The sequence below is a fragment of the Delphinus delphis genome, chromosome 1, assembly GCF_949987515.2.
Source record: "Delphinus delphis chromosome 1, mDelDel1.2, whole genome shotgun sequence".
NCBI lineage: Eukaryota > Metazoa > Chordata > Mammalia > Artiodactyla > Delphinidae > Delphinus > Delphinus delphis.
This window is the reverse complement of record NC_082683.1, coordinates 108,894,280-108,920,185: the sequence shown is the minus strand read 5'-3', so window position 1 is coordinate 108,920,185 and position 25,906 is coordinate 108,894,280. Positions and strand designations below refer to the sequence as shown.

At 55.7% G+C, this 25,906-nt stretch overlaps 1 protein-coding gene across 2 annotated transcripts; it reads left to right on the top strand.

The window, feature by feature from the left end:
* Positions 1-1,432: 1,432 nt before the first annotated feature.
* On the top strand, positions 1,433-25,906 carry RORC (RAR related orphan receptor C). Of its 2 annotated transcripts, none has more exons than XM_060030049.2 (11): positions 1,433-1,525; positions 3,839-3,868; positions 15,000-15,085; positions 15,403-15,544; positions 16,790-17,302; positions 17,529-17,650; positions 18,538-18,670; positions 18,835-18,906; positions 19,118-19,228; positions 20,621-20,730; positions 23,863-25,906. In XM_060030049.2, the coding sequence occupies exons 1-11, from the start codon at positions 1,486-1,488 to the stop codon at positions 24,022-24,024; spliced, it is 1,521 nt and encodes a 506-aa protein (XP_059886032.1). In that variant the 5' UTR covers positions 1,433-1,485; the 3' UTR covers positions 24,025-25,906. The 2 variants fall into 2 exon arrangements, with proteins under 2 accessions (XP_059886032.1, XP_059886024.1); XM_060030041.2 differs by having other exon boundaries at positions 18,835-18,942.

Below are 25,906 nucleotides of genomic sequence, written 5' to 3'. Positions count from 1 at the left end.
AAAACAGACCAACATCCTGTTCTGTGCAGAGAAGTATACACAGACGCGTGGGCCATGCATTTACCAAAAGGACACGGGGATAATCAGAGTCTCAGAGGAACAGACACACGCCCTCAGACTCTCGGTACAGGAAGGTCCCCAAAAGTTTCCACTCCACTCTTCCTCACTCCCTGCACCCTTGTCAACCATCCTGGGAGCTGGAAAGTCCTTTTCTACTTCTAACCTTTGTCCCGTAAGCTGCAGCCCTCCGGAGTCTCTGGGAGCTACCCAGGAACGGAGGTGTTGATGGTAGCGGAGCGTGCGGTTCCAGGGTGGGGCACGAGCGCAGGATGGTGAGGTGGGAGGGCAGGTGAGGGAAGGGACAGCTGCCTGCCCTCTCCACGCCAGATGCCACGTGCACCGGGGAGGAGTGGGCTGCAGTCACGAGGCTGAGGCGTGGCTGGCTCCTGCTCTGCTGTTTACCAGCTGGGAGTGAGAGCCGGAGGAGGTGCCAGGGAGCCTCCCCACTGCAGCCTGGCCTCTGGCCAGCCGGCCTGTTGGGTAAGCAGGAGAGCCAGGCCCAGCTAATCAAACTCTGGGCCGAGTCTGTGCAGGAGATTAGTGGCATCCGGGTCCCGCGGAAGCAGTATCCTGTAGCTCTCCACAGAGCCCTTCCTCAGCGTGGGTCTGCCCAATCTGGGGGGGTCTCCTTCCCGCAACTAGTGCGGTGCAACGTGGCTCCCCTCCTGTCCCATGGCTCCTCTGCCTCAGCACACTCCTCCAGGCCTGCCCACAGCCCCAGCAGACCAGGAGGATGTGGAGGCACCAGGGAGCCAGGGAATTCTAGGGAAGGGCAGCAAAGGGCAGCAAAGGGCAGAGGCTAAGCAGAGGCCTCAAGGAACCCAAGAACCACGGAGATGAGTCTGACCTCATCCTGTAGAAGAGGCACCATCCCCCGAATAAGCCATCCCGTCTTCATCTCTCCCCTCCCCACTTCCCCTGTTCCCGTCACCTGTCTTGGTCAAGTAGAAAGCGCATGATTCTAAACTCACAAAGACCTGGGTTCAAATCACAGCTCAGCCACTTATTGTCCTTGTGCAAGTCCTTGGGCAACTCATGACTATCTTTGAGCATCACTTACCTTATAAGCATCACATAGTTATCTGGAGCGACTATGCCGGCCTCATGGTGGATGTTGGGAGGATTGGAGAAAATCACGGATTTACATAAAGTGACCGGCAAAGGGCCCAGCACACAGAAGGTGATCGATAAATGCTAGCCCCCTTCCCATCACCTATCCTGTTTCTCCTCAAGCCTCCAAACTCTGTTCCTCCCGTCTCTCCCCTTGTCCCCTCCTGATGCCAGGATGCTCTGCCAGCCACTCCTTTCCCCTGCCTGATGCTGGGCCAGGTGCTCCCTCCCTCCTCCCTCTTCCCTCCCCTGGGCCCTGCTCCCTGCCCTCCTGGGCAGCCAGGGCAGCAAGGACGGCACCAAGGGAGTTGCCCCATGGACAGGGCCCCACAGAGACACCACCGAGCCTCGCAGGGTAAGAGGCCCTAGGGCCCTGCAGGCAGGTGGAAGGGGCTGCCAGGAGGTTTAGAGGAGAGGGAGAGATGGCAAGAGACTGGTCGGGAAGTGAGGAGGGAGGAGGGGCAAGCAAAGAGAGAAGGAGAGAAAGATGAGTCGGCAGGGGAAGGCAGGCTGGTGAGAAAGGACAGGTCTCCATAGAGACTGAAGGAGAAATGGGAGGAGGGGCTGGGGACCTGACAGAGGAGGAGAAATAGGAAGGGGGAGAGACAGGAAGCACAGAGAGGAGAAAGAAGGGGAGAGCTGAAGAAGGAAGAGATGGCTGGGACGGGGGAGGAGAGGGGAGCAGAGTCAGGGAAGCTGGAGGGAGGAAGGGTCCACGTCCCAAGTGTGAGCGCCCCCTGGGAGAAAAGGCAGACACTGCTCATCTGGCTGGGACCCCAGGCAGCAGTGGGAGGCTGACCACTCCACCTTTTTCTGTTCATTCAGCAACGGAGGAAGCCGTCCTGCCTTTAGGGATGACAAAGGGTCGGCGAGAAAGCAATAGAACCCTGTCCACCGCCCTTGCCCACCAGCCCAGCACATTCCTCCCCACTGCCCTGGGGGATGGGGTCTCATTTCTGCAGAAAATGTGGGGCACTCAGCCGGGGCAGCGGGGGACGGAGAGTCAGGCGGTCCTTGGGCCCGCAGATGGTCTAACTCAGAGTCTCTCTCTGCAGGATCCCAGGGCCATGTGCTAGGTCAGGGTGTGAGCGCTGAGGGGGAGAGGCTGCAGGGCCACCTGGTGTAGGAAGAACTCCACTGCCGGGGCAAGCACGGGGACCACCCCTACCCCAGGCCTGCTCTGAGGCGCAAGGCTGGAGGCCAAAGAGACGGTGCCACGTCAGGGAGGAAGCTGGGTGGAGCCAGGCAGGATGGGTGGGGAGGCGGGAGGGGCCGGATGGAGCCACTCCCTCTCTGGGCAGTCCTCCCCCCCACCCCACCCCCAGCAGAACCCAGGCCTTCAAGTCCACTCGCCCGCCCCCACCCAGCCCAGTAGAGGAAGCCTGCTTGTAAGAAGCATCTCCTGGGCAGAGGGACAGTGTGTGTGTGTGTGTGTGTGTGTGTGTGTGTGTGTGTGTGTGCGCGCGGGGTGGGGGTGGGGGGCGCGGGTGGGTTGAACCGAAGCCGGGGGGGGGGGTGGGGGTGGTGTCAAGGACTGGACAAGTAGAAGGAAAAAACGACAAGACAGCAGAGTCAGAGGTTAGGGAAACTATAAGAGGCATAAGGCAGACCTGCAGGGTTTTCTGAAATGAAAGACTGGCCCTGTGCTCTGTGAGAAGCCGCTGTGTGGATGTAAGAAATGCACCAAGGCCTGGCAGGGGAAGCTTCTTCTCAGGGGCTCCCTTGGTAGGTGTTTAATAAAAGCTGACCATATGAATGAATGAACGACGCGCTCCTCCCCACTCCAACAATGCTCCAGGCTTTCCCCTCAGCAGCTGCCCCTCTGGAGGTCTGTGCCTCCCTGCCCACCCCGCATCAACCCGCCTGTGCTCCCTACTGCCTGCCCTCCCCCTGGACCAGGCACACACAGCAGCGGGGTTGGGGGGATCCCGTCCTCTGCAGGCTGGGGAGCCAATGGAGCCAGAGCCTGCAGGAGGCATAGCAGGGGTCTGTGCTTGCAGCTCTCCCTTCCTCTTCCCCCTAACATCCTCACTCCCCTACCCTCAACCACCACGCCTCTGGAATTCCCAGCTGCTCTCAGGCACAAATGAGCAACCAAGAGATTGACCTCCGGCTGGGCTGCGAGTATTTATTGTGCACCTCTAAGGGGCAGGCACAACAGAATCACAAGATGAGCAAGGCAGACATGGTCCCTGCCTCCATGGGGCTCACTGTCTAGCAGGAAAGCCCCGGTTCACAGATTTCACAGTTACAGCAGTGAGATGATGTGGTGAGTACCAGGAACTCAAATGCTCGTGCTGAGTGTGTAAGCACAAAGGCAGGAGGAGCTCTCTCCAAGGAAAAGACATAATCAGGAACCTGGGGGATGAAAAGTTATCTAGATTGAGGAGGGGCAAGGGAAGGGCATTCCAGGCAGAAGGAATAGTGTGGAGCGGTCCCAGAGTAGTCAGGAGCCCGGCACTTCCGAGGACCTGGAAGAGGCCTCGTGTGACTGTAGGGCAGAGAGTGAAGAGAAGGGTGCACTGGAGGGTGGTCCTACCTTCTCCTCAGATGGCAGGTTCTGCTGGGAAGGAATGGGGTGGGGATGAGGGCCTGGGAATTGGGGAGTGTCTCTCGGTCCTCCGTGGTCCTCAACCTTTGGCCCTGACCCCCTCTCTTCTCTTCACAGAGCTGCTGGCTGCAAAGAAGACCCACACCTGTGAGTAGAGAATTGGGGTAGGAACTGGTGCTGGGGCGTGGAGAGATGGCAAAGCATTTAGCAAGGGTTCCAGGGAGGTCCGTGTAAAAGAAAGGCACGTGCCTTGTGCAGAGATGGAGGAGCTGGGCAGAGATGTCCGGGCCTGAAGGGAGGTGGAGCCTAGAAAAACGGGGGAGATGGGGAGATGGGGAAAGGAGGGGCAGAGGTGAAGAAACCTCAAGATTAGGGCAATCGGAAGAGGTAAGAAAGAAGCCTGAAGAGTGAGAGGGAACATCGCGAAGAAACAAGGAGAGAACAGTGAAAGCGGGCCATGGTAGAAGGAGAGGAAGCTGCTGGACAGAGGCACAGCAGACGCAAGGGGGTGGGGCAGATCGCTGGGCCAGCGGGGAGACGGGGAGGCAGGGTGGCCTCAGGGACTCCGAGAGCCTGCACCAGGCTTTGTGGAGGCAGAGCCAGGTTTGGTGTTCATCTCCGTGGTTAACACATCCCGAGGTGTGAACAAGCCTGGGGCCAGCCTGTGCAGGGCTAGAGAGCAGGAAAGCCTTCATCTCTGTAGGAAACACATAGATAGGAACACTCTGGGTCCTGGGGCCCTGAAAGACTGAGGCTACAGCATGTGAGAAAGGGGTTAGAGCTCAGGAAAGACTTCCCAATGGATTCTAGCAAGTAACATCCTCTCTAGGGAACTCTCAGCACATCAGATCTATCCTCCTAGTTCATGGGAGAGGCTAGTCCCCCAGAAAATGCACCCACTGCACCTTGGTCTCAAAGCTCATGTCCCATCCACATGCCCTTACCAGCCTGAGGGCACTCTGAGGAAGGCCTTCTAAGCATCCTTGAATTGATGAGGACAACTCTGGGGTAGGAGAGGCCACCTGCATTTCTCTATGGCCCTCTCTTGGATTGCCTACCAGTTCCCCCTGAGAGCTCACTGTGACTCTTCCTGCTGTCAAAACTGCTAGAGCTCCCTGTTCCAAGCAGAGAGATCTCAGAGGGCAAAAGCCTCACCCTCCTCCCTGAGCTGGTCACACAGGGGCTGGGGGGCCACCGGGAGGCTACATCCTTCTGGTGGGGGGGTTGCTTTGCTCAGCACAATCCTGATCGGTGCCTCGCCTGCCCCTAGCCACAGGGCCCCACGGAAATGCTGAGCAGGGCCCTGGGAGGAAAGCGGGTCAAGGAGTGACGTGGGGGAGGTGGGGGAGGTGAGGACCAGGGACCATATGTGGGTGGGGGGAGATGGGGGACTTTCAGAGCATCTGGAACTGGAAGAGGCTCAGCTCCATTCCTACCCTTAACCCCTTACCGCAGAAACCTCGGCCAGGACCACACCCCCTTACCCCTTCGCAACCCACTGGCCCCGTGCAGCCACCCCCTCACCCCACCCCCACCGATGAGTGTCCTCCCCCAACCCACTGCCCAGCTCCTGAGAGCCCGAGGAAGGCCAGCGGGGAAAGGCTTGTGCCAGGCTGAGGAGTCGTGGAGTCCCGGCAACGTCAGAGACCTCTTAGGAGTGTTGGCCCAGAGAATCCAGGAGAGATGAACACCTCCCCCAGGCCCAGAGGCTCTGAAAAATGGACTCCAGGATTGAGACAGCCCCCCAAAGGGGGTCCGAGACAACCCCAAGGAGGGAGGAACCCGAGACGGACCCCCCAGACCAAGAGGGGGCCTGATTCCTAAGGGATCCTGAAGAGGGAACCCCGAGGCTGAGGTACCCCACGGAGCAGCTATGAGGCTCACAGAGCCTCTGAAGTTGACTGGCCTCCCCAAGGCCAAGCAACTCTACAGAGAGATTTGCACACCAGGAGACCCTCGTAAGCAGACCTGAACCAGAGAAAACTTCCCATTCCTCAAGTGGAGTCTGGGGCCAAACTGCCTGATTTTGAATCCGGACGCCACCACTTTACTAGCTGTGTGACCTTGGGCAAGATACCTAACCCCTCTGTGTCTCCTTTTCCTCATCTTTGAAATCGGTATAACGGTACCTACCACATAAAGTAGTTTTTGAGGATTAGCTAATCCACATAAAACATTAAGAACCATTGCTGGCATATGGCTAAGCATTACCATCATCATCGTCATCATCATTCCAATTTCAGCAGTTTTGCTCCTGAGGAAATTTCTGATGGACTAACCCTTCCTACAGATAGTGGCATTTGTCTGATGATTATTACTGCTACTATTATCATTTATTCCCTAGCCCAGGGCATGCACCGTGTCTGCAGGGAGGGCATGAGCATGGTAGGTGGTGGGGCAGCCTCCCAGACTGCATCTCACTGAGCTCGGCTCTTGGCAGTCCACAGGGTCGCAGGTGGCCCCAGGCAGACATTCTGTGACTTACCTCTGGAAATATCCCTGTCCCTGGAGTCACCTGGCAAAGAGGGTCAGGCTCTGGGATCCTCGGGGGGAGGGGGAGTAGGGACCTGGCCCCAGGCTCGTGTGAGCTCCATTCCGGCTCCCCAGCCAGAACTACCCTGGCGGGTGGAAACAGCTTTTACCGCGTGTGTCTTTCGCCTGTGGTTTTGGAATTTTCCAACACCCCCTGCGATTGGCTGCCCCGCCCCTCACACTCTGCCCCAGGCCCAGATTGGCCACATGGGGCGCCTGTCATCCTACCCACTACACCCCAGAGGGGTGGGGGGGTGGAGCTGGGGGGGGTTGTCACTCGGCCACCTGTGGGGTGCAGATCTTAAACCCCCTGCCCAGCAGCATTGGGGGAGAGCTAGGTGCAGAGCCACGGCCCCGCAGCCCCACTGCCATCTGCGCCCCATCCCTGGAACACCCCTGCTGAGAAGGACAGGGAGCCCAGGCGGCAAAGCCCACGACTCAGTCATGAGAAGTAAGTGAATGGGCCACCCGGGAGAGGGGAAGCATGGGGCCCTCTGGAAAGGACGGGCACCTTGGGAACAGTGTGAGCAGAGCTGAGTGCTCTTCCCTGGCAGGGGGTGTCCCGGTCAAGGCCAAGTCTGTTGGGAGATGGGTGGAATAGTCGGGGAGTCTGGCTCCCCGAGCAGTTCTCTTAGAGCAGCCCCAGTAAAGGGCCTATTGAGGAACTCCTGTGTCATGGGCTCTGAAAAGGATCTCCAAGAGTATCTGAGGTACCCTGCCCCTCGTTTTACAAAAAGAGACTGAGACCCAGAGAGGCCCAGTGCTTCACCCCAGATCACACAGCTGTAGTAGGTGGAGGTTGGTAATTATAAGCCAGCCTGAACTCACTCCCCTGGCTCCCATTGCAGTGTTTCCCTCCGTGCCTCCAAACGGCCTGAGAGTAGGGTGAGAAAAGAGTCCGAAGGAGTTGCTGTACCCTGAAGCGGTGGGACAGTGAGGGTAAAGCCAGGTCAGCAGGCAGAGGCGGTCAGAACCCCAGCATCCAGGCCTCTCCATCACTCTCTGCCCAATGCAGGAACATGATGACCAAGTGGAATCCGGCCAGGGTGCTGTGTGTGTGTGTGTGTGTGTGTGTGTGTGTGTGAGAGAGAGAAAGAGAGAGAGAGAGAGAGAGAGAGAGAGAGAGACCCCACCCCAGGTTCAGATGCCTGTTTGATGAGTAGGATCACACAGTGGAGATGGGAGCAAAAAGCCCTCAGCTTCACCCGTTTCCTGGCCCAGAGCCATGGGCCAACAGCTGGTGGGCAGATGTCTGGGGTCCCTGTGCCATCTAGCAGAGCAGGGGTGGGCAACTCGCCCTTGTAAGGGAAGCCAGAGGACCTCTCAGAGCACAGGGCGAAGGAGGAAAAGGGAAGTCCTATGCCCCTGTGGCCTGAGGCCTGAGGTACCCCCAGCCTCAACCTGGGGTCTTCCCACAACCCACAAAAGAGAGACCATATTAGATCCTGGAAAGACCCGTGGGCTGAGTCTAAAGACCATGTTCTGGTGCCGCCTCTCACAGACTAGCCTTGTAGCCTTAGGCAAGTCATTGGGCGCTTGTCTCCTTAAAACAAGTAAGTTGAATTTTAAAACAGAACCAACTTTGGGAAGCTCCCAGTTCTGAGGGCCCACGACCAAAGAGAGAGCGCTGGTCTCTGAGTTAAGCACCTCCAAGGGTAGTGGAGGAAACTCAGCTCTCCCAGAGGGTACACAAAGGCGACCAAGGAAAGGAAAGAACTTCATTTCCACGTTTGGGACGGAGACTCCAGTGCATGTGTATGAGCTGGGGCAGGTCAGGAGGGGTGAGGAGAAGAGCCAGAATCTTCCACAAGAAGAAGGGCCTCTTGGGGCTTCAGTTTCCCTTCTAGCTTCTTCCCATTAGCAGCAAAGCTTAGCAAACCGATCTTCCCAGAAATGGTCTCAAATCAGCAAATCCACCCTGGGAAGCAATGATCAGATGTGCTTCAGAGCCTGGCAGGAGGGCAGGAGCTCCTGGGACTAGACGGGGGAGACACTTGGTCAGCACTACATGATATCCCCCTGCGCAGTAGGCAAGAGAGGGGTCTCCTCCAATCTGGGGGTTGGTACCACTGGTCCTTCTCACTAGGACATCCTCGGGTATCTCATAGCCCCAGATTATCTGACTGCCCTGACCCCCTAGTGAGTACCAGCCATCACCATGTTCTCTGACCTTAGCTGGGGCGGGCAGAGCACTGGGGTCTTGGGACTGTGACACACCCAAAGACCCAAGGGCCAGACACACAAGGAGCAGAAATAGATCAAGAAATAAAGAGCGATGCAGAGGCCAAACTCAAATGACGAAAGATCTATGAAACACATGGGGAGAGAGTGATGTCCAGATAGAGATATAACTAGAGAAATGCCAGGAGAGTCAAAACATTGCGGTGTCTAGCCTGAGACAGAACTGGAGTGCAAAGATGGAAGGGCACACAGATGCAGGGAGAGACAGAGAGGAAAGAAAGCTGGCAGGAGAGTGGAGACACTGAGTATTGATCGGGTCTAGGAAGGCAGAAAGTGGGAGGCATGGGATTTCTAGAAGTTCTGAAGGAATGATACAGGCTCTCTGCCATGGCAACATGCTGGTCAGTAGAGAGGAAATGTCCATTAGCCAGAAAGACTCCCCAGCCAGCCAGAGGGAGGGTGGCCCCATCAGCTCACTCTGGGGTGCGGCCGGTGTGGAGCCAAGAGACATGAGGCCCCGGCATTCGGCCTGGATGGGGAGGTGGGAGGACGAGGGGTACGAAGTTGCATGCCTGTCTTTGCTGTGCCCTGATCTATCTCCAGTCTGGTCATGATAATGAGGAGCCGTGGGCCAGAAAGAAGTCCAAGTTCCCGGGTGCCACAGACCTCAGCCTGAGAGCCCTTTACAAAGGGCCCCCTCCTTCCTCGCACCACTGTTGCACCTTCGCCTTTTCCCCTCTTCCCATGCCTAACGGGACTCCCAAACACCCCCAGCCCAAGGCCCTAGATGTTGGGAGCATCCCAGCCCGTCCCACCACAATGAAATGTGGGTGTTGGCGTGGCTGCCCCTCCCAGGGGCTCCCTCTCCCTCCCCTGCCCCCAGGCCACTGCCTCAAACAGGGAACGGGGACTTTCCCATGCTAAGAGCTCTCCAAGAAAGGCAGCCCTGGGGTCTCCTCCCCTCCTCCAGTGACTAGTCCTTTCTGAGATCTAATCTCCACTCCTGCTGCTGCTGCAATGCTGCCCCTCCCTGGGACTCTGGGCTCAGGAAGGATGGAGATGTCTATCTGGGAGGAGGGACGGCAACAGAGCAGGGCCTCGGGGCCAGAGCCAGGGTCCTCCTGGGTCCACTGGTGTCTGCACCAGCAGAGGCACTCTGGAGAGGAGATGCAGCCCGGAGGCCGGGAAGGCCACTGATTGTGGCGTCTGGGCTCCCACCCCTCACAGCTTCCTCCTGGTGATTCATGTCCTCCCCCCAGCCACTGGTTGTTTTCACTCGTTTTTTTTGTTTCCCCTCCTTTCTCCTGTCCCAGACTGCGGGGGTGGCAGGGCACCAAGGGGGGGATTTCAGGTGGCTGGCTGTCTTTCGTGGCTTTTCAAAACCCCAGACTCTCCCTCGCCCACCTGAGTTTTAGCTTCACTACTTTCTCAGCCTGGGATCTGGGTGTATCAGCAGAAAATTCTCACCATGGGCAGGGAGGAGCGTTCACCAGGTACAACTGCTTGTCTCCTGACCCCCAACCCAACCCTCCCCCTCCTGCTCTTTGTGGCGGAGCCCACCGCCGTGGTTTCCAGCTTTGCAGAAGCTGTGGGAACTGAGAGCTGAGAAAGGAGGGAAGCTGGTGACAGGCTGGGGTACACAGGGGTTCCCTGGCCGGAGCTGTGGTCTCCGTGGGAGGAGAGGGACTAGTTTGGGCTGTGGGGTGAGGGGGCCCTAAGCTAAGAAAAGAGATCCATTCCTCTTGCTCACTCACTCATTCGTTCCTGCAGAGAGACCTACCAAGATGTGTGAAAGCCAGTCCACACCCCAAGGGAGCTGTGGTCTCCCGAGGAGTCCCAAGTCAGGAGCTCTGGTGGGATGGGCGAGCCCTGCCTCCCTGGCCTTAGAAGCCAAGGGTAAAAGCAGGAGGGGGCTGGTACCACAGAAGGTGTGGGACAGAGGGAATAACGTCTCTCTGGATCTTTAGACTAGACGTGAATCTTGGCATGAATCTTCCATGGGTGTCCCCCCTGAATTCCGTTCCTAGCCCACCCCCTCACTTCACACTCTCCCCTGCAGCCGGTAACCTTGTCCCCCATCCCATTCCGCCCCATGCATTTGGGCGTCTCATCCTTGTAGAGTATATGGCTCAATGGTTGGGGACACTGGCTCTCAGGTTACAGAGACCTGGGTTCACATGCCAGATCTGCTACTTCTGCTACTTAGTCAAGCCGCTTACTCTCCCCTGGACTCAGTTTTCTCATTTGTAAAATGGGGGCAATACAAATAGTACCTACTTCACAGGATTGCTGTGATCATTAAATGAAAAATGTATGTAACGCCTGGCACAGAATAAGAATTCAGCCAGTGCTGATGTCTATCTTTATTACTCGTCCCCCTTAATCGATGTCCATTGGAGAAAAGGAGAGAGAAAGAGAAAAGAGGAAAAGCCTAGCTTTAGACTGCTGGGGCACCAGGAGAAGATGAGGACCCCAGCCAATCTGGGTCCTCTGGCTGCATCCTTTCTCTACCAGAGCTGGGGGGTGGTTCCGGGGTTTGAGGGGAGAGATCCCCCTGGGTTGCAGCCCCTCCTTTGCTCCCACCACTTCCTCTCTGTGGTGTAGGGCACCTGGACAGGGCCCAGGGCTGGCTTCCTAAGGTGGCACAGGGCCAAGCTCTGGATGCATTCAAAGGGCGCTATCAATGAATCTCGCAGCTGCGAGAACAGTGAGATTAGAGGAGGCTGGAGGGAGGGGGGACAGCCTACTTTGTCTCTACCATATTTCCCCACATAGGAGGTGCTCAGAGGAAGCTCCCTGGGGATCCTTCAATCCCCGAAGCAGTCCAGAAGAGATTCATTTTCTTTACCTAGTACCATGTCAGAATAAAGTTTTAGAGGTCACACTGGATGGCAGGGAAGATACAAGAATGAGCTGGGGAAGAGACCACCAACCCCACCCTTATGCCCCAGAGAGAGGCATAAACAGGAAGAGGGACTAAATTCTTGCTACTCAGAAAGGTAGGGTGAGGACCAGCAAGCTTGGGCACCGACCAAGAGCTTGTTCAAATGGGAGAGCCTGGACCCCCCTCAGACCTGCCGTGTGGGGACCTGCATTTTAACAAGCTCGCTAGGTGATCTTGTTTAAGACTCAGAGGTCTAGAGTCACGCAGTCACTAGGTGGTTTCAGGAGGTATCGTGTGCACAGGGGCCTTTCTCCCTCCTTGGAACTGGAGGGTTTCCTTTGGTGGGCCCTGGGAGAGAGCTACCGTGTGAGCTACAAAGATCTTCCCGAAGCGGCAGGTGAGGCTGGGCAGAGTGAGGGCTGCTGCGGGAGCCGTGCTGCAGGGGCTGGCCTAGACGTTCCTGACCTCGGCTTGGTTCTAGTTCCTGGCACTGTCAGGCCCTTAGATGGTAAGTTCCTGGCAGGCCAGGCTCCCGGGAAACAGCTTGAGTAATCCTGTGATTACTCAGCTCCCCTCCCCAATTTGCGTTCCCACCACCTGCTGCTTCAGGGACAGGGCTCAAGGGGGAGGTTTTGAAGGTGAGGTATCCGAGGTGTTTTTCAGCTCCGGCTCACCCCACCTCCACCTCTGCCAGTCCTCTTCCCGTTCTCTCCCCTCCCCTCCTCCACAAGTCACACTCATGTGCACCGGTACTTTCTCTTTGAGGTTTTGGGTAGATGGCATTGCGGGGGGACAGGTGGCAGGGCCAGGAGGGAGGAGTAGGATAAGAGGGCCTGACAGTGCTGAGAGGGCCAGGGGCTGGGCATGGGCCCAGGGCACGAGTGTGGGTTTTTCTGTGTTTCTGCGGCTCTCTCTCTCTCTGGGTCTGTCTCTGTTGTCTCCGGGTCCCAAAACGCTTGGTCTTTCTAGCTCAGAGGCTAGAGGGTCTGACCCTCTAGCCTGAAACCCCTGATCCTATGTGCCTGTCTCATTGCCTGTGTGCCTGCCTCACTGTGTGCCTCTGTCTCTGACTATGGTTGGGGAGCATGGGGGAGTGGCTGGCCTGGTGGCTGGGGTCTAAACTCTGGTGTCCCCCAAACATGGGTATTTGTGAAGGTGGTTTGTGGCTGGCCACATCATCCTATGAGAAGGGCGAGGTCTTGGTGACACTGTTGTGAGGTTCCTAGGGCCAGGACCAGCAGTGAGTCAGGCTGTGGGGCAGAGAGATGTGTCTGAGTTACCCGTGTGGTCAGCTCACACACGCACACGGATGTGGCTCTTGGAGAAGGGAAGAGGCAGGGAGGCCTGTGGTTGAGGACTGGGCTGGAGCCCGAGTTCCCACTGTGGCTTGGCCTAGTCTCCCTCCCGCTTACTTTTTTGGGTGACCCATGTTGGTTTCTGCCCTCTCTGGGCTTAAGGCCACCGAGGAGGGAGATCCCACGGTGTTGGAGAGGAAACGCGTTGGGGAGAGGCAAGAGCAGACTCCACAGGGCACAAGCACTTCTCTTGGGCCTCAAATGCCTTCTGGGTTCTGCGCCCACTGCCGTGCATGGTGGTAGCCCGCACACACAGTGCTCGCGGCCACGCAGCGCTTTCCACAGGTGATACCACATACCCACGGTGCTACCGCCCGTCACCCCCTGGACAGGCGGTGAAGGCTATGCTTACCTTTTACTGGCAAGGGAACTGAGACCCAGAGAATCCAGTGGCCAGATGTGCATGTGCCCCCACGTTCTCTGCCCCTTTTCCAGGCACCCAATCCCCCCCGCTTGTTCTCTCTTCCCTCCATTCATTCCAATCTGCTCTTAATTTACTGGAAAGAAGCTCAAAGCTCCCTTGCTGTCTGTCCTGGATGATCACAGCCTATTGTGTGGGTGCTGGCAGACTAGTGGGGCTGGGGATGAGGAGAAGCCTCGAGCTCTAACGGAGGGACTTTAGACACCTATGCACCCCGTCCCCCGTGAGAAGGCAGCTGCTTACTCTGACCCAGCTCAAGGCTAGCCTGAGGGGATGACGGTTTAAGGATGATGGAAACAAGATTTCAGGGAGTGCCACGGAGCCATGGTCACCCTCCCCACCTCACATCAGCAGGTCCTACACGCAACCAGGGTCCAGGCCTGGACCAGAGGAGAGTTCACAGGACTGTGGATTTGCCCTATAGGCAGGCTGCTGCTTCCTCTGACCCTTGGGATCAGAGATGAGAAGGGGCTACGGTCCTAGACGAATTTATGACGTGCTCCACCCCAGGCATGCCCCCTCGGAGGGGAGGCAGCAGGTCAGCAATGGCAGAGGAGAGACCCACATGCCCTTAGGAGTGATGAAAGGGACACCAGCTCTGCCCAGTGTCTTCAAAAATTGGCTGGGGGGAGGCCAATGCCTGGTCCCTGAAACTCAGCAGAGACCTGTGGGCATTGACAAGGATGGGGCAAACCTGGGGCCAGTAACCAACCACAGTGAAGGGAGCGGGGAGGTAGGTTATAGTGAGCTCAGTGGGAGAGAGGGGGGTCCTGGCAGCCAGTGAACAAACACTAACAAATACGCACGTGTGCACACTAGCTCAAGCAGACGTGCCTATTGGCTCACGAACCACGTGTACCTTTCATGTGTACACACACACACACACATATGAGCACCCCTTCAAACATGCAACATGCCCACTGATGTGTGTGCCCCAAAAGTCATATACACAGAACAGCCGAATGGAAAGCTATGGGGAACTGGGATATAGACCCAGCTCATGGGTAACCTAGCGGTATGAACCTGGGCCAACCACCTGATCTCATTTGGCCTATTCCTTCATCTGTGAAGGAAAAAAAGAGGTTGAATTTGATGGTCCGTAGTCCCAGCCAGTGTTAACCTTCATGATTTGTGCGCACACAGTTGGACGCAGAGGCCCTCGTACACACATTAGCATGCACACTCTCATACGTGGAGACACGCACAGCCACCCTCTGCTCTGGGGCCAGGAACCTAGGAGGGCTGTTTGATCCGCTCCCTGGCTCTCAGACATCCAGCAGAGCTGGTTTTTCGACCCCACTTTCCTGGGCTCCATCTCGGCTTCTCCTTACCCTCTCTGGGGCCCACCCAGTGGACCCTGCCCCCTTCGGCCCCTGGTCTCTGCACAGCCCCTCCCTGAGCCTTCACTGCCCAGCCGAGGATGGCTGGCATCTCTACCTGTCCCCCAGGTGCCTCCTGCCTGGTGGACCACATCTTCCCACCATGCCCCACACTCTGCCCCTGTGGGCCGAGCCCCAGTGGGGGAGGGCGGCACAGAGGAAGCCCCCTGGGCGGGAAGCAGGTGTTGTGAAGCCGTGAGGACTCCTAGGTCCCCAGGCAAGAGGGAGGCAACTAGAGCTTTTCATCTTGAGGGGCTGAACAGGTGGCCTCTGCAGCTGTTTTCTCTGCCCCTGTAGAACTGATACAACCCCCGGCCAGCCCGGGAAACTAAAACAGCCTCCACAGACACTTTGCTGAATGGCATTTGGCATTCACTCCTTCATCCGTCTTGCAAGAGGGAAACAGCAAGCTGGAGCGGGGGAGGGAAGCAAGGGAAGCCCCATGTCCCTGTATCTGCCCCCCAGGTACAGGCGGTAGGATACACCAAAGGCTCCTGGGCTGACCTCTGCTCTTTCCCTCTTCTAGCACAAATTGAAGTGATCCCTTGCAAAATCTGTGGGGACAAATCATCTGGGATCCATTACGGGGTTATCACCTGTGAGGGGTGCAAGGTGAGTATACACACATACACAGTCTCTTCAGAGATGGGGAGAGGGGGCTCGGTGGCCTTTGTTCTGCCTGCGGGGCTGGTCTCCTGAGACAGCTAGGGAGCTGCCCGGGTGGCACCTTGCCTGGAGAGCCCTGCACAGGAGGGCCTTGTCTTCAACTAGGGAAGTGATTGCAGGACAGATTACAATGGAGGAGAGAAAACTGAGGCGTCGTGTAAGATCTGGAAAAGGTGGGGCTAGAGCTTGCGGGCTGCAGGCACTTGGGACTGAGCTGGGCCTGGCCCAGATCAGCAGTCCTGGTCTCCACCTGCCTTCCCCAGGGTTTCTTCCGCCGGAGCCAGCAGTGTAACGTGGCTTACTCCTGCACCCGTCAGCAGAACTGCCCCATTGACCGCACTAGCCGAAACCGATGCCAGCACTGCCGCCTGCAGAAATGCCTGGCCCTGGGCATGTCCCGAGACGGTGAGGCCAAGCGCGCAGCCCCCAGGGCTTCAGTCTCCAGAGGGGCAGCCTGACCTGCTGTGCCAGACAGGGGTTAGAACGCCCTTCGGGGGCTCCGTCCCTCCCTCTGGCAGGCCCTTGTCTCTTCCACTGTTCACTGAGGCAGTGGGCAGGCTACCCTCATCAGAGGTCTTCACAGTCCCCAGCTTCAGGCTCTGCTACAACAACCCTCCTTTCCCCAAGGTCCCAGACTCTTCATTGGCTCCTTCCTCCGGATGGAGTTTCCTCACCCGACTCCCCTGTGACCCAGATCCCATCCGCATTCCACATCTTTCCCTCCTGCCCCATGGCTCCAGTTCCAGCTCCGTCTCCCTCCGTAGTGCCCCATCCCCAGCCTGGGCCAGGGGGCGAGGGCTGCGAATGGGACCACAGTTGGCCTGAGAACAGCCCAGAAGGCTGAGGCTGGGGAGGCCGGCTGTTCCTGGCGGCTTTTCTCCGCCTTCCTCAGCCACTGCCCCCTCGCAGCCCCCAAACCGCTCCCACGGCAACACCGCGGAAGGAGCCCAGGCCGGGGCCGGGGGAGACCTGAGGTGATGAGGAGCCAGAAGAAGCCTGTCAGCACTTTTCAGCGCCCAAAATAACAAAGTGAAAGGAAATACGCAGGGTTGCAGAGGGGCAGGCGGGGCGACCAGGGGCTGTGTCCCCACACCTGGGAGGGGTGGCAGGGCAAATGAAAAGGCAGGAAAGAGAGAGCAGAAGAGGATGTTCAGAAACAAGCCGCGGAGCCTGGGTTGGGCTGTGGTGAGTATCTAGGTCACCAGGGAGCCTGCAGGCCTGACCACAGGGAGACCTGTGTTCTCGGCTCTCCTCTTCCTCCGACCCTCCTAGACAGGCGCGGTGACCCCAATATAGCTCGAGGCCCCCCACTCAGCCACCCCCAGCCCCATATCAGGAGGCCAGGGCCCTCAGTCAGGACTCATTTCTCTGAATTCTGTAGAAGGTGGATTCGAGCCAGGAGCGTTTGCCCGGGAGACTGAAATGTCTGGGTTGCACTGAGCCCCGAAGCAAACCAGAGTGAGAGATGGGAGGGGTCTTGAACAAAAGTGCCCTGAAGGGAGGCTCTCAGGCAGGACTGGAGAAGCTCTGCTTGGCGTCAGCTATTCAGGGAGCAGCAAGTTCACCCTGTGATGATGCAGATGCCTACTCACTCTGCCCTGTACCCTGTCCTCCCCCCTCAAAAACTCCTGATCCCCGAACCTCTTTCAGCTGTCAAGTTTGGCCGCATGTCCAAGAAGCAAAGGGACAGCCTGCATGCTGAGGTGCAGAAACAACTGCAACAGCGGCAACAGCAGCAAAGGGAACAAGCGGCCAAGACCCCTCCTGCAGGAGCCCAAGGAGCAGACCCCCTCGCCTGCACCTTGGGGCTCCCAGATGGGCAGCTGCCCCTGGGCTCCTCGCCTGACCTGCCAGAGGCCTCAGCCTGTCCCCCCAGTCTCCTGAGAGCCCCAGGCTGCGGGCCCTCCTACTCCAACAGCTTGGCCAAGGCCGGGCTCAACGGGGCCTCGTACCACCTGGAATACAGCCCTGAGCGGGGCAAGACCGACGGCAGAGAGAACTGCTATGGCTCAGGCAGCCAGCCGACCCCTGACAGGTGTGGACTCCACTTCGAGGACCCCAGGCACCCTGGGCTTGGGGAACCAGGACGGGGCCCGGACAGCTACTTCAGCCCCAGTTTCCGCAGCACCCCAGAGGCGCCTTATGCCTCCCTGACAGAGATTGGTGAGCCCCTGGGGAGGTAGCTGGAGAGAAGGGAGGGGGAGGAAGAGAAGGGAGGGGCTTCCAAGAAGGGGGCCCTAGTCAGCACCCCGTGTAAACCAGACGTGCACAGGGGCCTCGGGGGGAGGCAGAGCAGCGCTAGGCCAGGCAGTGGAGTGCCCCTTGTATGGGAAGGGTAGGAGCTGGCTGAGATCGAGCCCCTGTTTTCCTCCTCCTTCTCCGGCCCCAGAGCATCTGGTGCAGAACGTTTGTAAGTCCTACCGAGAGACGTGTCAGCTGCGGCTGGAGGACCTGCTCGGACAGCGCTCCACCGTCTTCTCCCGAGAGGAGGTGGCCGGCTACCAGAGGAAGGTGAGGCCAGGAGACTGCGCAAGGAAGGGAGGACCTCCCACCACCACTGGGGGGTCCAGAGACAGCCACCTGCACACACAAGTGGGCTGGGGCGAGGCAGGGTATCCCAGAAAGACACAGTGGGTACTGCTGTTAAGTACGCACCCTAGTAGATGGATGAGAGCTTCTCCTCAGCTCCTGCCTATGGTCATTTTACGCGTCCTTCATCCTACCTCCCCCATCACCCCGACATTGGCGAACAGACCTCGGCCTAAGCTCTTTCCTCCTCTATCGACGACGACAAGAGTCAGAATCCTGAGCAGCATTTGTTAAGCGCTCCTTCTCTGCCAGGCACTGTGCTGAGCGCTTTACATAAATTATCCTTGACCCTAAGGACAACCAACCTATGAGGCTGGCATCTATCTCTGTTCTTAATGGACCGAGAAACTGAGCTCAGAGGAGTTCGTAGACTTACTCCTCGTCGCAAAGTAGTGGATCTGAAGGCAAATTCAGATCCATCTGGCTCCAAAGCTTGTTCTCTCCCTCCTGTCACTCTGACAACAGCTCCTGCGCTAAACGCACCTGTTTGGTACTGAACTTGGGTATGTCTTAGTCACCTCAACAAGATGCACACTCTTTGAGGGCAAAAGCTGTATCTCAGACGTTTGTTAAGTCCCCACAACAGCTAACTCTGCGCCAGTGGCTGGTGGGCGGTAAGCGCGTCCAAGTGACAGGAATTAACCTGGAGTGCACATTTGTGCTAAGAATAGGCTAAAAACACGGGTGCTGAGAATGTGGCGGTTCAGAATCTACCCCCTGCAGTTTATCTGTCTGGGTTCCCAGGGCCTTGTGGGGGGGGTCCTGGGGTCATAAAGAGGGCTACAGTGGGACCCCCTCCTTCCCTGCAGTCAATGTGGGAGATGTGGGAACGCTGTGCCCACCGCCTCACCGAGGCCATTCAGTACGTGGTGGAGTTCGCTAAGAGGCTCTCGGGCTTTATGGAGCTCTGCCAGAATGACCAGATCGTGCTACTCAAAGCAGGTGCCCAGGGAGAGGGGGCGGGCCTGGGGGCAGTGGGGACAGACGAGGAAATGGGCAGGGCTGAGTGGAGGGAGGTGCCTTAAGGGAACTGGGACACTGAGGGAGACAGAGACAGATTCCTGGCCATGTTTGATGGTGTACCTGCCTTTCTCCCCACTCCCCAGGAGCCATGGAAGTAGTGCTGGTCAGGATGTGCCGGGCCTACAATGCTGACAACCATACAGTCTTTTTTGAAGGCAAATACGGTGGCATGGAGCTCTTCCGAGCCTTGGGTGAGGGGCAGGGGGAAATGAGAGAGAGGAGTCGGATGCCAATCCCATCCTGGAGACCCAGGGCGCCCTCTTTTCAGGACAGATTGCCCGCTCTGCTCCAAACACCAAGGGGCGGGTGTCCTCGGGCACTGTGGCCTCACCCACCTTGCTCACTCTTTCGTTTCCACCCCACCAGGCTGCAGCGAGCTCATCAGCTCCATCTTTGACTTCTCCCACTCCCTGAGTGCCTTGCATTTTTCTGAGGACGAGATTGCCCTCTACACGGCCCTCGTCCTCATCAACGCCAGTGAGTGTCACTGGGCTTGGGTAAAGGACATTCAGGCAGTGGGAGGGCGCAACAGATACTGAAGAGTCTGGACCTTCGCTTGTGGTTAAATCTGGGAAGTCACTTTAAAGAGCAGAATGAGCCCCCCCCACCGCCCCGAATATTGCTGTAAAAATATGAGTTAAAATAAAGATCCAGGGGAGCCTGACAGAGGGAAAAGAGCAGCGCAGGCGGGGTTGGAGAAGTGGGGAGACGTGAGGAAGAGCGGAAGTGAGCCATTTCCCTGGGAGAAATTAGTCTGCTTGTGAGTCCCTGTCAGTGACTCCATTGCGGCCGCACGTTGGAATCGCCTGGGGAGCTTTAAAAAAAAAATCTTTTTTAAAAAAAAGATTGCTGCGACTCTGAGGTCATTGATCTGGGGTGCTGCCGGAACACCAGAAGTTTTAACAGCCTCTCACAAGGGATTGTAATGTGCCACCAAGCTTGAGAATCACTGCTCTGTGTGAACTCATTTCAAGACTACACGCCATCGGGAACTCCCTGGCGGTCCAGTAGTTAGGATTCCACGCTTTGACTGCCGAGGGCATGGGTTCCATCCCTGGTTGGGCACTAAGATCCCACAAGCCCCACAGCGCAGCCAGAAACAGAAACGAAAACCAAACCAAAACAAAAGACAACATGCCATCATGGCAGGACTCTGGATGTCCGCTCCGCTGGAATGGAGTGGGGCTGGTGAGCCAGCTGAATGCTGAGGATTCAGAGAACCTGGGGAAGTGGCTTGAGCTGCTAACCTGAGTTTGCAGACCAAGATTATCAGTCTTCTGGCTCTGCCAATGAGTAGAGACCTAAACATTCCCCTTGAACTAGAAATAAAGACTTAAGAGATGACTTCTGGGTATTTTATGGAGTCAGGGCAAAAGGCGGTTTGTCTCTTGAAGTTGGCCACAGACTGCTGCAGAGGCCTTGTTGCTGACCTAGGTGGCTTTACAAAGTCCATCTCCTATCTGGAGCCGTCCCTGCCAGGTGGCGGGGAAGAAGAGAGAACTTTTTTTTTCTTCCCCACAGCAGAGTTTTAGTGCCTAGCTTTGAATTAGCTATGTGAAATATCAGGGTACCAGGGATAGAGCAGCTTGGAACTTGGAGATTGGAATGTCTCATCCCTTTCTTCTCTCTCCAGTTTTCCTTGTAGAAAGCTAGCCCAGCCCAAGGCCCCATAGCTTACCATTATCAAACCAAGACACACACATTCACACACACACACACACACACACACACACACACACACTTACACTCTCTCTCACTCAGCTAGGAAGATCTATATTCAGCACAGATGTCCAGAATGACACACCCTTTTGGGGAAGTTAACGTCCATGTTCTTTCTTTTTCTTGCTATGGTCCCATCCCCTCCTTCAGACCGGCCAGGGCTCCAAGAGAAAAGGAAAGTAGAACAGCTGCAGTACAGTCTGGAGCTGGCCTTTCATCATCATCTCTGCAAGACTCATCGCCACGGCATCCTGGCAAAGGTAGGAGCAGTCCCTGGGACAGAGGAGGTCAGGCCCAGCGCCAGATCTGTGACATCAGGGCTTGCGAGGGCCATGGTCTGAGGGTCCAGAGGAGGAAGTGCTTGAGTGCTAAGTTGTGTGAGAGAGCTTGCAACAGCCTGGGGGCAAGGGGACTGATCAGTCACTTCCATGTGGGTAAAGATGGGAAGTTAGGGAGCCTGGAATTGGGAGGGACCTCCAGGGAACAATTCAGTTTAATAGAGCCACCACTTACCCAGCATCTGCTTGTACTGTGGAATGGAAAGATACAGAGATGCCGTCCTTACCCCCACCAAGAGTTTTTAATCTGCTGTGAAGAAGAGACTCGTGTACCAATGACCCTAAGAGGAGAATGTGTTATGGGATATAATAATAATGGGATTAACAAAGTGCTTTCACAGATATGCTCATCTTTATGACAACTCAGTAAGATAGGTGTTAAAATCTCCCTGTCGTGATAAGGAAACTTAAATGACTTGTCCAAGTTTATGCAATTATAAGTGATAAATGTAAGGTTTAATCCCAGGGCTTTTTCTACCGTATCCCTGTGCCCCTAATATAGTACTACAATAAGAGATATTGGGGAAATGTGAGAGCATGGAAGAGAGATTAAAAATAACTTGAGGGTAAAAGGAGTGGGTCATAAATGCTTCCCAGAGAAGATGGCATTTAAACTAGGCCATGAAATATGTAAGATTTTAACAGGCCTTCAGGGGGTGGGGCAGGCATTCCAGGCTTAGGGAACAATAATGGAGAAAAATAAGGAGGCAAGATAATGCATATACAGAGAATAGTTCATGGAACATTTTGACTAAAGTGTAAGGTCAGGAGCTGGGATTGATTGATGGGGGCAAGGAAATAGCAGAAGACAAGCTTGAAAATTAGGTCAAGGAGCAAATCAGAGAGGACTTTCAAGGCCATATTAAAGAGTTACGACTTTATTTCCAGGCAATGGAGAGCACCAAAGGCTAGACGAATGATATCATCAGAGCTATTATTTAGGCAATTTAATTTGGAACCAGTGTAAAGGAACCATTTATGTAACGGTTCAGGCAATGGGCACTTGCTATGTGCCAGGCAGAGTGCTAGGTGCCGAGAATACAGAAGTGACTTAAACGACAGGCTCTGACCTAAATAAACTTCAAGTCCGGTAGAATAGATTAGGGGGAGGAGAACCTGAGAGAGCAGTTGGAAAGCAAATCTCTGTTGGATCCACCTTCAGAATACATCACCTCCCACTGTTACTCCCTAGCTGTCAGTTCTCACTTGGACCATTAAAGAGGCCTCCTTAACTGGACCCCTGCTCCATCCCTGTCTGTCCTAGGCAGCCACACAGCACTGTTCTCAGCGCACCCAGAGCTGCCCATCATGCTGAAAATCAAATCTAGAGTCTGTTTCGTGGCCGACTGGCCTCATGATGTGTCTGGCCCCCCGACTTCTTTTCTCACCTCATCTCCTTCCACTGCCCTCTCAGTCACCCATTCCAGCAACACTGGCCTCCTTGCTATTCCTTGAACACATCAAGCCCGGTTGCTTCTCAGGACTTTGCTGTTCCAGCTGCCTGGAATGTTCTTCCCCTAGTTTTCCAAATGGCCTGCTCCAGCCCTTCATTCTGGAGAGGTTTTCCCAGACCACCCCATACAAAAAGCCCTCTACCCATCACTCTGCTTTATTGTTTTTCTTTTGTTTTGGGGGGTTTTTTTTTGTTTTTTTGTTTTTTGTTTTTTGCGGTATGCAGGCCTCTCACTGTTGTGGCCTCTCCCGTTGCGGAGCACAGGCTCCGGACGCGCAGGCTCAGCGGCCATGGCTCACGGGCCCAGCCGCTCCGCGGCATGTGGGATCTCCCCGGACCGGGGCACGAACCCGTGTCCCCTGCATCGGCAGGCGGACCCTCAACCACTGCACCACCAGGGAAGCCCTGCTTTATTGTTTTTTAAAGACGTTTTCTAACATATGTTTATTTTCCGGCTCCCTCACTAGAATATACACTTAATAAAGGTAGAGATTTTATTTTCTTCACTGATGTATCACCACAGCCCATCACAGTTCCTAGCCAAAAGGGTCTCAACAAATATTTGAGAATGAATGAAAGAATGAATGAATGAAGCTATTGCAATAGCCCAGACAAATGCAAAATAAAGCAGGAGGAATGAAAAGAGGATGAATTCAAGAGATTTCAAGGGATCCCATGCTGCCTGCTCTTCCCTGACTGGCCCTTTCCTAGGCAACTAAGCTGAAGAAAAGGGGGTGGCTGGTGAGAGGTGTTTTTAAGGCTCACTTGCTTGTACAGGAAACTGCAGACGATAAATGGTTTTCTCAGCCTTTCTCCAGTGAGGTCTCCCTGCCTCTATCTCCTCATGGCTCTCTGGGCCTTTTTCATTCCCCTCCACCGGCTGAGTGCTGGCAGTGTTGGTTTACTGTTTGCAGTGTTGGGTACCTGCTTGGGCTTAGTCCAAACAAACAGTTACTGAGCATTTGCCATGTGCAAGCAGTTTGATAGGTACAGAGGATACAGAGAGAGGGAGGGAGGGAAGGGAGAGAGAGAGACCCTGCCTAAGGAGTTTAAATCTAGGGTAGGGAGACGGACAAATTGGATCATTTTCCTAAAATGGGATTTCAGTGCTGCACAGAGGGAAGCCCAAAGGAAGGGCCCTTAACCCAGGGAAATAGTCCTAGAGGAGGTAACAGTGAAGGTGAGTAAGAATTAGCCAAGCACAGAAGAATTGGATAGGCATCCCAGGGGAGGGGAACAGTATCAACAAAGGCAAAGAGGCACATAACATTACATAACAGAGAGTGACAGAATTTCACTATTATAAAAGCATAAAGTGTGAGTTAGAGAGTCTTTAACAGGGCTCATCTTAGGAGTAGCAGGAACACCATTTGGGGGTTTCAGCCAGAAAACATGTACCTGTCCCACAGCAGCTCTCGCTAGCCTCCAGTTGCCTGAACACAGACCTACCCCTACCAATGGGATCTGGCTGTTCCACAAGTGCCAAGTGTGCAGGGAGAAAGCAAGGAGGGTTATCCAAGCCCAGGAAGGATGGGGGTACTTCTCTGCTCTGGGGACAGAGCTGTAGTACTGACCTTCCTTCCCCATGAACCCATGTCCAGCTGCCACCCAAGGGGAAGCTTCGGAGCCTGTGTAGCCAGCATGTGGAAAAGCTGCAAACCTTCCAGCATCTCCACCCCATCGTGGTCCAAGCTGCTTTCCCTCCACTCTACAAGGAACTCTTCAGCACTGAAATCGAGTCACCTGAGGGGCTGTCCAAGTGACCTGGAGGAGGGACTCCGTTCCCTTCCCTAGAGCCTCGTGGCTCACCTTCCCCTTGGCCTTTTCCTTTCTTGTGCGCCCTGGAGGGTGGTCTCTGCCTGTTTTGGGGGGGGTGGTGAGCAAATGCGGAGACTGGCTTTCTGCCCACCAGCCTGCCTGGCGGCAGGCCAAGAGCTGGGGGGGCGGGGATGGAGGAACACCATCTCCAGCCTCAGCTTTGTCCTGGCTTCTCTCAGCTTCTGGGAGACCTGGGGTGGGATACAAGGACCTCTAGGAGGACCTAGGTGTCCTCAGGACAACAGGGGGATCCAGGACACCCTGGACAAACAGAACTCAACTCTGGGCTCAGAAGCTAAGAATAGGCCTTTGAAATACCTCATTGCATTTCCCTGGGGGCTTTGGCTGGGGAGACGCATCAAGCTCAGAGACTGGCATCTGGAGCCCAGGAGGACCTGTACATAACATGAACCTGGATTGTTAGATTGTCTGCCTTCCCCCTTCCTCCCAGCTCAGCAAGGAAACCGTTGGGTACCCTGGGGTCTAAAAGAGACTAGATATGTGGAGGGTAAGGATGGGATGGGGATAAGGGAGGGGCTGGGGATAATATTTTTATGGGATTTGGGTATAAGGATAGGGTATGATGAAGGCCAAGAGCGTCACAGATGGACAGACAGACAGAGTTAGAACTCAAACTTCTTATGTGCACTTTAAAAATAGACTTTAGTGGTTACACAAATGTGATCAGAGACACATGTCCACATACATGTGAAACACATAGTCACACACTTAACCTGTAGTCATGCAGCTCTATAGATGCATTTGATCTGACACAATCTCTGTCTTCCTTGAGGTCACAGATCAGAGGAACTTCGTGGCCTCAGGGAAGATCCCAATCCTGAGGGACCCCAGAACATTTTCACCTGGTGCCCCAGTTCACCAATCTTAGACGTGGGGTGGCCCAAACTCTATCCCAGCCCCAGCTGTCTTCTGTCAAAGGAAACCCTAAAAGAAGAGATGGCTGGACACAGTCAGAAGGCCAAGGGCAGACCCTCGGAGGACTGTCTGGGCCCCATCCTCCAGCCCTGCTCTCCTTATGGCGAAACGCAGCAGATGTGATTCCACCACTCTGTGCCTGGGTACCACCAAGTCTGGCAGGGTGAAGGAGACCTGTTTCTCCAGCCGTGATCTTGCCCGAGAACTTCTCTTGCCTTTATAAATAGCTGTGAGCCCTCCTCTGAGGGATAAACAGCAGGTGGTCAGGAGGGTTTTTTTTTTTTTCCTCTCAGGGGAGGGTGAACATAAACCCTAACCTGTGCTATTCTTTATAAAACGACTTCAAAGGCAAGAGGTGTTGCTGCTCTGCAATCTCATTCCTGTGTGAGGACCCAGGTTCCCAGCCCTGCCAGCTGTCCGCACTGTGAGGATTCTGCACCCACCCTGAGAGGTCCCCCACGGAGGCGTGGGGGCTGGTCCTCAGGAGCCCCCCACCGAAGCCATCTCAGACTAAGCTCTGCAGTGGGTGTTCTGGGCTGAGAACTTGCCCCACAAATGATACCCACAGGGAACATTTAGAATGAGAGGCTGCACAGAACTGCCCCGCATCTGGCAGACTGAAAGACAACCCTACGGAAAGTGCCTGACCCCAGAGCTCCGCAGGGGGGAATCAGGATGCCTGAGAGACCCTGCGGAGCTGCCCAGCAGCTTCCACCACTGAGCCCTCCACCCCTTGGGGCTCCGGAGCCTCCCTCTGCGCTCCCTCCCCTCCTCTGCCATCCTGAGGTGGCGCCTGCTGCAGCCCTCCCTGGTTGCTTTATTTATTTATTTTGCACCAACAGGGTTGCTGCAGACTCATTCTTGCCTGGTTTAAAAAGAGAGAGAGGAAAA